Genomic DNA, 13,744 nt, shown 5'->3' on the forward strand with positions numbered 1-13,744 from the left:
AAAGCAGAGACCCGATTCTGAGGTCGCCAAATCGGACACCCTCAACGCCCTGGCTGCGCCTAGAAATTCTGTCCATAAAAGTTAGGAACAGAATCGGTGACAAAGGGCAGCCCTGACGGAGTCCAACTCTCACCGGAAACGTATCCGACTTACTGCCGGAAATGCGGACCAAACTCTGGCACCGGTCATACAGAGACCGAACGGACCCTATCAAGGGGTCCGGCATTCCATATTCCCGGAGCACCCCCCACAGGACTCCACGAGGGACACGGTCGAACGCTTTCTCCAAGTCCACAAAACACATGTAGACTGGTTGGGCGAACTCCCATGCACCCTCCAGGATCCTGCCGAGGGTATAGAGCTGGTCCACTGTTCCACGGCCAGGACGAAAGCCACACTGCATCTCCTGAATCCGAGGCTCGATTATCCGACGGATCCTCCTCTCCAATACCCCCGAATAGACCTTACCAGGGAGGCTGAGGAGTGTGATACCCCTATAGTTGGAACACACCCTCCGGTCCCCCTTTTTAAAGAGGGGGACCACCACCCCAATCTGCCAGTCCAGAGGCACTGTCCCCGATGTCCACGCGATGCTGCAGAGGCGTGTCAGCCAAGACAGCCCTACAACATCCAGAGCCTTGAGAAACTCAGGACGGACCTCATCCACCCCCGGGGCCTTGCCACCGAGGAGCTTTTTGACCACCTCGGCAACCTCAGCCCCAGAAATGGGAGGCCCCGTCTCCGAGCTCTCCGACTCTGCCTCTTCCGAGCACGTGTTGGTAGGATTGAGGAGTTCCTCGAAGTACTCCCCCCACCGACTCACAACATCCCTAGTTGAGGTCAGCAAAGCCCCGTCCCCACTGTAAACAGTGTTGACTGTGAGCCGCCCCCCCCCCCCCTGAGACGCCGGATGGTGGACCAGAATCTCTTCGAGGCCGTCCGGAAATCGTTCTCCATGGTCTCACCGAACTCCTCCCAGGCCCGAGTTTTTGCCTCAGCAACCGCCGAAGCCGCAGCCCGTCTGGCCTGTCGGTACCTATCAGCTGCTTCCAGGGTCCCACTGGCCAAAAAGGCCCGATAGGACTCCTTCTTCAGCTTGACGGCTTCCCTCACCACTGGTGTCCACCAGCAGGTTCGAGGGTTGCCGCCACGACAGGCACCGACCACCTTACGGCCACAACTCCGATCAGCTGCCTCGGCAATGGAGTCACGGAACATGGCCCATTCGGACTAAATGTCCCCCACCTCCCCCGGGATATGGTTGAAGCTCTGCCGGAGGTGGGAGTTAAAGCTCCTTCTGACGGGGGATTCTGACAAACGCTCCCAGCAGACCCTCACAATACGTTTGGGCCTGCCAGGTCTGATCGGCATCCTCCCCCACCAGCGGAGCCAACTCACCACCAGGTGGTGATCAGTTGACAGCTCCGCCCCTCTCTTCACCCGAGTGTCCAGGACATACGGCCGCAAGTCCGATGATACAACCACAAAGTCGATCATCGAACTGCGGCCAAGGGTGTCCTGGTGCCAAGTGCACATATGGACACCCTTATGTCTGAACATGGTGTTCGTTATGGACAGTCCATGACCAGCACAGAAGTCCAACAACATAACACCACTCTGGTTCAGATCGGGGGGGCCGTTCCTCCCAATCACACCCCTCCAGGTCTCACTGTCATTGCCCACGTGAGCATTGAAGTCCCCCAGCAGAACGAGGGAGTCTCCGGTAGGAGCATTCTCCAGTGCCTCCCCCAGAGACTCCAAAAAGGGTGGGTACTCTGAACTGCTGTTTGGCGCATAGGCACAAACAACAGTCAGGACTCGTCCCCCCACCCGAAGGCGGAGGGAGGCTACCCTCTCGTTCACTGGGGTAAACCCCAATGTACTGGCACACAGCCGGGGGGCAATAAGTATGCCCACACCTGCTCTGCGCCTCTCACCACGGGCAACTCCAGAGTGGAAGAGAGTCCAACCCCTCTCAAGAGGACTGGTTCCAGAGCCCAAGCCGTGCGTCGAGGTGAGTCCGACTATATCTAGCCGGAACCGCTCAGCCTCGCGCACCAGCTCCGGCTCCTTCCCCAACAGAGAGGTGACATTCCACGTCCCAAGAGCTAGCTTCAGTAGCCGAGGATCAGACCGCCAAGGCCTCTGCCTTCGGCTGCTACCCAGCTCACATCGCACCCGACCCCCTTGGCCCCTCCCACGGGTGGTGAGCCCGTCGGAAGGGGGACCCACGTCATCATTTCGGGCTATGCCCGACCGAGCCCCATGGGCACAGACCCGGCCACCAGGCGCCCGCTGCCGGGCCCCACCCCCGGGCCTGGCTCCGGGGGGAGGCCCCGGTGTCCCATATCCGGGCAAGGGATCACGAGGTCCAAATTTTTTATTCATCATAAGGAGTCTTTTGAGCTGTTCTTTGTCTGGTCCCTCATCTAGGATCTGTTTGCCTTGGGTGACCCTACCAGGGGCTTAAAGCCCCGGGCAACATAGCTCCCAGACTCATTGGGGCACGCAAACTCCCCCACCACGATAAGGTGACAGCTCAGGGGGGAGTTTCAATCCTGAAATGAAAAATCAGATGTGCTGTAAAAAGTATGGTTGTTTTATTTTTCTATTTTCTTTTTTTGATTTTGTGCTCTGGAACTGCACAGTGGTGTGGTTGTTAGCAAGAGGATTCCTGGTTCAAATTTGCATGTTGCATGTTTTCCACGTGTATGTGTGGGTTCTCTCTGGACGCTACAGCTTCCTCCCACCACCCAAAAACATGTATGTGAAGTTAATTGGTGATTCTAAACTGACCCTAGGAATGACTGTGAGCGGGTTGTTTGTCTCTATGTGGCCCTGTGATGTACCGGCGACCTGTCCAGGGTGTACCCTGCATCTCGCCTAATGACAGCTGGGATAGGCTCCAGCTCCCTCCCCCTGCAACCCTGAGTGTGTGAACTTTAATTACATGAAATTAGATAACTGCAGTGCAATAAAGATGTAGTATTCTGTTACACTTAAGATTGAATACCAGAACCAAAATGGATTCCATTACCATTATAATGGCACTGGTGCAATAAGCATTTAAAATTAGTCACAACCTCCAATGAAAGATAATTTGCTGACCTTGCTGCTTTGTAATCAAGTGTACTGAAAAACACACCTAGCACTTGTCAAATGATGTCTTAAAATATATTGCAATAATGTCCTGTTTGTACTTGATCACCAGTCAGCTGAAATTCTTCACGATGCTCGTTGTCTCTGTTGTTGTTGCCAAGCAGTGAGTCCCAATGAGGAAAACACTGTCAGAGAAAACAGTCCAGGTGGTGGTCCAACACAAACCCCTGCCACCACCACTACATCCAGCGCAACCACAACAATATCCGTCCATCTGGATCCCTGTGCAGGTAATACAAAGACAACACTGTAGTGCATTTATCATCACTGTGAGCAACCTCAATTTAACACCTCTAGCACACTCACATGAAAACATACATATCGGACATTTATACAGACAGTGGAATGCATTTCACATATTACTTTTAACAAAAGGAAGAATTTGATCCTTTCAGTGCTGATCATGAGCATTCTGAATATATTATTTATACAGTATGGTGTGAAAAATGAAGGTATTAAAAGAAAAGTGAGGCTGCAATGATGAGTTTTTATCCACAAACTTCTTACACAATACAGAAAAATGCTTCTTTCAAAACAGTACTGGTTCTCCTTACTTTGCCCACTTGTAAAGTTTTTCAATGTGCATGACTGTTTTGCTGTTTTACAATCTTTGCAACTTTTCACGGTTCTGTGGATTTATGCTGTCTCGCTGTCCTCTGTGTCCTCAAATAATCCCGCACTGACAACATGATGGCTGCCTGGATTTCAGACCATCTGTTGCATCTAGTTACACATCCAAATCCTCTTTCTTCAAAATTATTTTTTTTTTAAAACATTCATGTGTGGATATGAAACTTTTTCACATGAGTATTCCATTAGTCCATTTAAATAAAAGATTTTTCAGATTTTTCCTCACATGTTACCAACTCTACTGTGTGTATGGTACAGTGCCTTGAAAAAGCAACCCGTGGCATTTTTCTTATTTTCTTGCATTCCATCCTGTCAATTTAATGGATATGTATTTGGAAAGATACATATATACATTTTTTTCTTTTCAATTCCAATAAATCAAAAGAACTGAAAAACTCTCTTTGCTTTAAAACCCTAAAGTAAGATTAGATGCTGCCAATCACACGGATTAGTTAATTTTAGTCCACCTGTGTGCCATCTAAGTGTCATATGATTTCAAGTATTACTTCAACTTCTTTCAACAGTGTTAGTAACTCTGACCTTAGAAAATGCTAAGCATGTTTGATCTGAGAACCAGGCCGGGATATAAAACTCTGTGGCAGCATGTTGATCCAGTAGTCAGTCAGTGATAAAAACTTAATGCTAAAAGTTGCAGTAAAGCAGAGTGAAATAGTCACAGAGTAACTAATGTTATAAGGAAATTAATAGTGTTCACTGCTCACAGATGTTGGAGGTGTGTCACTGGACACCCTTATTAACAGATTTCAGATTAGCTCAAATGAACCACACTGGGCAAACATAGCAGAATTTGTTTTAAGCAAACCAAAATGCTTTCACATATCATTATTCTGTATCAGTTTAAGTCAGTAGTCCTAAATTGTGTAAATCTGGGATCCAAGGAGGATTAATTTTCATGATAAGGGCAGGACATTCAGCTAGATGGAATAGTTGGATAGTTGATAAGCAGTCCTGTTAATAACATTACAGTGTTGGAGGAGATCTGTTTTTTGCTTGTCTTAGATACAGCTCAGCTGGGACTGGAGCTGTCCTGCCCTAAAATCGTGAACTGAAATCAATGATAAACGGTTTGACAGTCCAACTCTAAAATTCAACACAACATAGTTTTCAGACTTTTAACATGCTTTAGGATAATTATTTTTTAACAGATATAATGTGTTTGCATGCACAACTCTAGCAATGTTTTACACAGACTTAAAAAAAGACTTAATTTGCCATTTTTACAAGCTGACAATCTTCTGAGATTTTAATGGATTTCTGTGATGTGTTTTGGTCCAATTGAGACAGACAGCAGCAGCAAAACAGCAGCTTCTTTCTTTTCTATTAACTTACATCTCTATACAGGCAGATTATTTTAGGGCATGAAGTGACCACCAAACTTCACGTTGCACCCTTCTCTGTAAAGTGGCTTAAGTTTCCACAGCAGTGCTGAACAGCTCACTGAATGACACATTTTCAGATATATGGAAACATTAGTAGAGACTAATGACTTCAGACACCCAAATATAAGCTCTCAAGTAGTCCTCTTTATTTGAAACTACCGTATTTTCCGCACCATAAGACGCACCTAAAAGCCTATTTTCACAAAAATCAGCCGTGCACCATATAATCCGGTGCGCCGGATTCCAAAATGTGTCACGGATAATACACAAATACAATGGAAATTAATGGCAGTTGGCCACTTCCGTTGCTCGCTTTACATTTGGTGTGAATCCAGGGTTAGGCGGATCTATATGTTTTAGTAAGCGCCTTCTAATCAGGTGTGCCTTATGTATGGGTTAAGTACAGAAATGGACCCCATAATTGAGGGTGCGCCTTATAATCAGGTGAGCCTTATGGTGCCTAAAATATGGTATTTTTTAAAATATTTTTCTTCTTGTAGCAACACTCTTATCTCTATATCCTTCCCTTGGCAAATGTTTTCTGTTTCAGATTTATGTTTAATTGGTTCTGAGGGCATTTGGGTTTCAGCAAGATATTCATGTATGGCAATGAAGTGAACAAACAGTAGAAGCCCACTAAAGCAGCTGCATCTGCTCAGCACATTAACATCGCTTTTCCTGAAAGGAAAAAAAAATTGCTTTCACTGAAACCAAACCTGCAGGTTTGGCTGGCGAGATGTGTCCTTGTGCTGCCTGACTGTCCTATGGCAAAGGGCTCACTCTTGAAGAGAAGAGGGACTGTTACTGCACTGCATGCGACCTCACTGATAAAAGGTTCAATCGTAGCGGAAGCCCTGTGTCGCAGCAGTGTCATGAGCTGAATCCTAATAGGTCTAAAGGAGATCACCTGTACAAGCCTCAAATATTGGCTTCCAGTAAAAGCTCCTTCAAAGTTTCTCAGATTGTTAATAACAACAATATCCAAATCACGCAGCACTCACCACAGGAGAGCTTTCTCTTGAAATATGTTGGTGAAAGACTGTGGGGAAACACTTCCTGGTCCATTTTCTTGTTGTCACAGAACTATTGTCTTCTAAATGGGGAAATTTGAATCTGTTGTGAAATTGCAATGGCTCAAAGGTTTCTTCCAGCAGGGAGTGATGATCAGTGCAAAAGAGTGAGGTGTAGGTGAGGTCTACAGGTTCTTTGAAGGAGCAACACAACATGGCAAGACAACTGAGAAAATACAGCAGGAAAATGATTCATAATAATGAGAGTGAATGACTGTGCTGCGGGTGTAGCTGTGAGAAATCTGGAGATGGCCGTGATCATGCTGCTTGTGTCTTTCAGAAAATGGTGCCTGCAGTCAGCAGTGTATAGCTGTGGGAGGGCAAGCTCGCTGCTCTTGCTTCCCAGGGTTCTCACTGATGATAGACGGGCATACGTGTGAAGGTAAGGATCATCACTCCTTGTCACTTTATCATTGACAGTAATTGGAGCTATTACTGAAGTTCATGTATATCCTAGAGGTCCCTCCGTCAAGAAAGGTTTGCACAAGTTAACCCAACACCATCAATATATGAGTCACTGCTCAATAAGTGAGGAAGACAAAGCAGATACAGACATGTTAACAGGCAAAACAACAATTGTAGGAGAACTGTTATCCAGAGTTTGGGACACTTTTTTAATTTAATTCAGTCTGTTATGAACAGGGAAAAATGCTGGTCTTGTAATCCTAAAAAATATATTGTCTGAATGGCTTCCCACATGAGTGGAACATGAGTCACCAACATACAATTATTTTGCAGCAGCATTAGATACAATGATAAACACAACATCTGTGCACATACCCATCTTGTCTTCAAAAGATCCAGTGTGGCAGCAGGAGCATCTTTAACAAAAGGTCAGACGTCACAACAACAGTTTATTGCACTGTTAATGACTCGAAATAAGAAACAGTTTAGCAATATTGTTTACATCATGTCCTCATTATAATCAACCTGTCAACCAGTGCTGGTGCACTAGTCAACTCAAGAACCAAAAAATACAGTGACATGAAAAAGTTAGGGAATCAAATCACCTGTATGATCAGGTGGGTTGTGTCATTTGTTGATTTTATTTTTTATTTTTCTTATTTTTTGTTCATAGACTCATGACACCTTAATGGGACGCAACAGCAATACTGGGCCCAGGTGTGCCCTCCTCTGCTTTTACCTCTCCTGTAGGTCATCTTGCAGCCCAGTTGGTGACTTTCGTTTTCCTTCAAAGCCAATTGCTGCTTTACTCAGCAGCCTCTGATAGATTTACAGCCTGTCTGAAGGCCTATCCTCATAATGCTCTTCAGGAGACTATGTCGCTGTTGAAGTAACTAGAAATCCTATATGCCCAGTCTCTACAGGAAACACCTGGGTATATCAGCCACGTTGGCCCACCTTGGTTGCTGTGTCTGTGTAATTCAGGCTTTTGTGTTTATAAGCTTCCTTTGTGGCAGTCTCCCATAGAACTGTTACCGTTTGGGGACTATGAGGTTTACCAGAACTGGCCGGAGGTTGGTTGTGACGAATTCGGATGGGAAACTTATTTTTTTATCTAGATTACCTGCCTTTTCAAATTGCAGGCAGAGGATTCTTTCAATTTCTCAGATGATTTCACAGGAAACAGTCCTGCTCTCACTTTGGGGTTCGTACCTAGGAACTGGAAGGGCATTTATGATTATGATGATTCTTCTTCCTTATAGAATGTTTGCCAGTTGATATAGAACAATGTTCTGCCTCCGGGTGTAGCAACCTTGAGACAGACTGGTTTTACAGCGAGTAAGGATGTGCTTTAATGTTAGTGGAGTTTGACAGAGCAAACAAAGAATCTTCCATCTCTTCCTGCTCTCAACGAAAGCGGATGCATTTCTCTTCTCTCCCCTATCTTCCCTCTCCCTTATCTCCCCTGTTTGTTCTCACGTCTGGTCCTGTCTTGTCTCAAACTTTTTGGTGCCTCTCTCTGCATTGCTCTCAAAATTTAAAATCATGGAATTGGTCAATTGGTCTCTCAACGCAATTGACAAAATTTTCTCGACGAGAAGCTCGGGTTCAGGGGGAACCTGTCTGCCCCGACAGACTCCTGGGAGACGTGGAGGGTAGTGTGCCTGGCGATTCTTTCCGTTGAGGACATTGAGGATATTTACATAGACGGAGACAGCTGTCAAAAGCCCCCTTAAGCTGCCCGACATGATTGAAGCAGTGGTCAGAGCTATGGTTATTAGACTGTGGTTATTAACCGCAACATGGAAAACATCTTGGAGAAGCTTTTGGCTTTGCAAAGGCGAATGGATCGATTTGGTAACCAAAATGGACAAACTGAGTAAGTCGTGTCCATTGAAATGAGACTACTCGCCCTAACCCAACAATCGTAATCTAATCTGCATTCCGGCCCTCCACAGAACAGCCTTGGCTAAGGCCGCTGCTGGAACAACTCCCCGCTCTGAATTCCTTTTTCCTCCCTCCCTTCCTTCATGGACACCTGGTGATTGTTGACTCCATCTGGGACCATCTGATTGTTGACTCCATCATGTACATATGCAGCACACCCGCCTCCATCCCAGTCCTTCAAGTTTGTTCTGCGTTCTTATGTGTGAAGCAAGCAAAGGCCCCACATTGTACTGCCCAAGGAGCATAATCTGGATGCTGTGTTTTTTTCCCCTCCACTCGCCTCTTGTTTTTCCTCCTCTTTTCCCTGGGAAGTCCATTGGTGTGGAGTGATAGAGAGACCATTTGGAGTTTGAGACCGGGTTTGCTAATCTATCTGCCATTTTCTGTTTCCTAGTCACAAAGCTATTCAGTTGCAAAAGTTTATAAAAGTGTTGTTGTATGGCTTGATGAAAAGTTAACTTTTTATTTGATATGTTGGCAATGTGTTTAAAGGCTTCAAAATAAATTGTTTTGTTTTTTTTATTTAAAAAGTACTTTCCCTTCACTGACAGAAAGAAAATTACACAAGCTTCAAGTCTCCAAGTTGGATTACAGTGATGATTTTTATATGCATGCATCTTCATGCTTTCTTAAATACATTTATTTGACATTTCATGCTGTATCTCACCATTGCCTTCTCTAAACCAGATAAGAATATACATAGCTATTTATTGCAAAGCCATTGTTAGGCAAACTATCTACTTGTATTTCCAGTCTTCTATCTTATTGCCAGTATAATACAAAAGAGTTCCTACCTCCAGAGTTCTTTAAGTTCTAAGATACACTCAGAGCTTGATAAAACTGATTCTACTTCTGTGGTTCTTATGCATGGAATGAGTTTCAAAATATTACCATATTAATTATTACACTTCACTTATACGCCCCACCTCTTGCGAAATTTTCTTGCAGCTCAGCCCAGAACTGTCGAAGTAATCCTGTGAATAACCAAACAAACTGAGCCAGCCACACAACCTCAATGATGAAGTCATTCTAACTTGTGCACTCCTCACTGAGGTCGATTTATAGGTCGATTTATTTTTTTTTGTTGTTAAAGGTGGAAAAGTGATGTAACATGACAGGTGAATTGCCAAGACATTCACATTTCGCTGTTTACTGTGGGAAAGGCCACTCCCACGAGAAGAATGTCCTATCATGCCAAGACCTTTTTTTAGTAAGGAATGGCCCTTCAGTAATAAATCTTTAGCACAAGTTAGTAAAATAATCCATGAATTTGTAAAAGGGTGAAAACTTGGCAGCCACTCTGCTTTGTAATCCAGCCGTTCATAAACTCATGGGATAATACTTTCCAGATGCAAAGACAAAACATAAGAGTTACCCAACCGATCAATTCATTCAGTGCACAGAGGGATTCCCACATGTGAACTTGTGGGTGGCAACATTTGGTTTAGACTAAACTGAAACAAATCAAATAGCAAGACAAAATCTGAGGTTCAGGGTTTGTTTGGGGATATACTGAGGATTTAAATAGACTGTGGAGAACCCGTTGATGTGGACAAATCACTCGCAAGCTGTGAAATCACTGTTAAAGCACAACCACCTGCAGTGTTTGTGGCTATCTGTAATTTCTTTAGCTCATGGATGGCACCTCTATCTGTTTGGTTTGTCCCATATCAAGGTTGTATGATGTTGGATTTGTAGGTTTGTGATGTATTCACCTGCGCATGAATATGGCTTAATTTTAGCATCTTAATGTGCAGATGTTCCCATGGAGATCTGTCTGAAGCAAGGCGGGGGTGTGGGAAGAAAGCTGAATAGTAAATGCACAGGTCAGACACTTAATCAGTAGTTTTTCTGAAGATTCCCCAGTCAAACACACACTTACACATCACTAATACGTGCAGACAGCTTCATCCATTCATGAACTGTGACTAAACAAACCATTGTTTGCTGAGTTATTTGTTTTGCATTCCTCATGCACACGATTTGACTGTTATCAGTCTATTCAATGGACGTTATCAGCACACATCAGTCCCATTTATATGGGCTAGTAGGGGCCTACTAAACCTACTGGTAGGCTCAGGTGGCTGTTATCGACCATTTTTATCAGTTGGCCATTACTTCAGTGAGCCAGTAGGGGGAGAAGGCCTGTTATCATGCATGTGCTTTTTTGTTTGTTTGTTTGTTTTTCAACTTTATTGACCAAATGTGTATCTCTCATAATATATTGTTTGATCATGTCATAGGATCTGAATCGTATTGGAGTAAAAATGTGTTTACAGATTATACATATATATTTTGTGCGTAGCTATATATAGTGTAATTATTATGTATATATAGTGTAATTATTAGTTTGGCTGTTCTACATATTTTATATATTAATGAGAAATGTCTTATTGCGACCCTATAAACAACCCTTCTTTGCAAACTGGAAGTACTACGAGTACGGTGTTCATTTTGTATGATGTTACTTGGTGCAGCTCTAAAAGTATATGAAAATAAACTTATGTAGTTTTTCTTTGTATTGATCATCTAGATGAAGTGCAATTACTAGTTTGGCCGTTCTGGATATTTGATATATTTAGTATATGTATGTTTTCAAAACCCTACTTTGCAAAATGGAAGAAGCGGCCAACGCAAAACCACATTTCTACAATAACAGCTGAATATCTAACATAAACTAACATCTTTAAATTTTTTTAAACATCAATCATATAGATGAAGTGTAATTACTAATTTGGCTGCACTAGATATTTGATATATTCAGTATATCTATGTTTTTAAAACCCTACTCACAACCCTATTTTGCAAACTTGAAAGAACTACAAAAAGGCGCTAATTAATATCAGATACAATACACAGAATCGTATTTCTTATAATTTGGAGTGGTAAATACTAAATTTAGAGTACAAGGAGAGATTTAAAGAGGTGGAAAACACATTTATGTGATCCGAATTTAATTGTGAAATTGGTGAAAATTAATTTTTTACCATATTTGATAGCGCCCCCACTTGGTGGCAATACCCATATGGGTATAGTCACATAGCTTAAGTCAAGAGCTCTCTATAACAGTTGGTCCTATATCTATAGCCTCTTCTGTTAATGATTAACAAGCCTTCCAAATTGCACTGAGGTCAAGGTTCAGAGGTCAATATTTCAAGGCAGGACTAATTTCAATCTTCACACTGACATATGTTACTCACCAGGTCAAGGTCTTTTCAAAAATATCTTTCATTTTGTCCTACAATAAATTTTCACCTCTGTTTGGCATCAGCCTCTTTCAGGTGTAGTTTCTAAGACCATTTGATTGTCCAGCCTGGATGAAATAAAGTCTTTGGATTTTTTTGTCTTTTTTTGGTCAGAAAGAACTTTCAGGGTATTGATGATTTTCCCAATCATGTTCATAATTTTGGATTTGAGCTAGTGTTTTGCTTTATTTTACCCATAGGTTCGTGACAATGGGCATGCATTGTCAACATCCCATACCCCAATGGCAGGGCACTCACTTGCCCCATTTTGCCTAACACTAAACACTGTAAATATTTACGAGAGTGTATACTTATTTTTAACATTCCTTTTATTTCTATTGTTATATATATATATATATATATATATTTCTCGTTTTTATGCTGAGTTGGTTTTATTATTATTATTTGTATATTCTATGCCTTTTCTTATTCCTTAAATGTGTACAGTTGCAACAAATGAAATTCCCCCTGGAGATCAATAAAGTATTCTGATTCTGAAAACATATGCAGCACACAGTCAAGTCATGCACCACAAAAATAATAAATAATAACAATAAAGATCATTCTTCAACAAGTAGCACTCTCAGCACCTCAAATATACTGCCCTGAACCTGCAATACATCTTCTGTAAAGACGTGCGTGCGTGCGTGCGTGCGTGCGTGCGTGCGTGCGTGCGTGCGTGCGTGCGTGCTCGCGCGTGTGAGAGTTATTCGTCTGCTATATTCACTAGTATGATACTACTACTTGTTCATCCCTATATTAATCAGCCCAACTTCTTCCAACAAATCAGATACACATATAACCAGATAGACATATGTCTATGTTTATGTCGGCTTAAGTCGACAACCAGTCGATGTGATATGAAAAGTGGTTTGCTAACACATTCAGGATATAAAATCTAAATGATTCATACATACATAAATAGGAGTCATGTTTTTGGGTAAGTAGCTCTTTAACCAGCTAGGAGTGGTTGCCAGGTTCACTAGTACCAGCGGTTTTTACGCATTACGTGACAAGTCCACCTCCATTAGGTCAACAACCACACTCAATTCAATTAAATTTTATTTATATAGCGCCAGATTACAACAATTGTCATCTCAAGGCACTTAAGTAATATAGTCCAATTCAAGCCAATAGGAATTCAATTCATTGTAATCATAATCCAATTATCTCATATAGAGCCAATTCAAAAAATAATATGCTAGCTAAGGAAACCAACAGATTGCACCAAAACTTGTCTTCAGTCCAATCTCCCGTCCTGAGCGTGCCTGTGGCGACTGTGGAAAGGAACGACTCCCTTTTAACAGGAAAAACCAGACTCAGGAAGGGTGGCCATCCGCCTCGACCAGCTGGGGTTTGAGAAGACAGAAAAGAGGGGGGGGACACACCATAATGCCATTCAAAGGATATCTGTTGGAACAGGGAAACACAAGTTATTAACCACAATAATGTCATATGTACATAATATCATTTGAGAAATTAAACAGGGGGAAAAAGAGAGCAAAGTGAGGAAAGGTGTGACAGATGAGGTCCCCCAGCAGTCTAAGCCTATAGCAGCTTAACTATGGGATGTTTCAGGATTACCTGAGCCATCCCTAACTATAAGCTTTATCAAAAAGGAAAGTTTTAAGCCGAATCTTAAAAGTGGAAAAGGGTGTCTGCTTCCCAGACATTTACTGGCAGCTTATTCCACAAGAGAGGGGCCTGATAACTGAAGGCTCTACCTCCCATTCTACTTTTAGAAACTCTGGGAACAACAAGTAAACCTGAAGTTTGGGAGCGAAGTGCTCTGTTAGGAAAATATCTTACAATGAGATCTTTAAGATATGATGGAGCTCGGTCATTAAGAGCTTTATATGTGAGGAGAAGAATCTTAAATTCTATTCTG

At 42.9% G+C, this 13,744-nt stretch overlaps 1 protein-coding gene across 3 annotated transcripts in view; it reads left to right on the top strand.

Moving 5' to 3' along the window:
• fbln2 (fibulin 2) overlaps positions 1-13,744 on the top strand; it is a 114,272-nt gene that overhangs the window by 64,924 nt on the left and 35,604 nt on the right. Inside the window, exons 7-8 of one of the 3 annotated variants that reach the window (XM_072382941.1) lie at positions 3,261-3,389; positions 6,540-6,641. In XM_072382941.1, the coding sequence (XP_072239042.1) occupies positions 3,261-3,389; positions 6,540-6,641 (231 nt within the window). The remainder of the gene's footprint in view (positions 1-3,260; positions 3,390-6,539; positions 6,642-13,744) is intronic. The other 2 variants (XM_072382942.1, XM_072382943.1) reach the window with 2 other exon arrangements.

Source organism: Leuresthes tenuis, unplaced genomic scaffold, assembly GCF_036924035.1.
Source record: "Leuresthes tenuis unplaced genomic scaffold, fLeuTen1.0.hap1 SCAF_3, whole genome shotgun sequence".
NCBI classification, from domain to species: domain Eukaryota; kingdom Metazoa; phylum Chordata; class Actinopteri; order Atheriniformes; family Atherinopsidae; genus Leuresthes; species Leuresthes tenuis.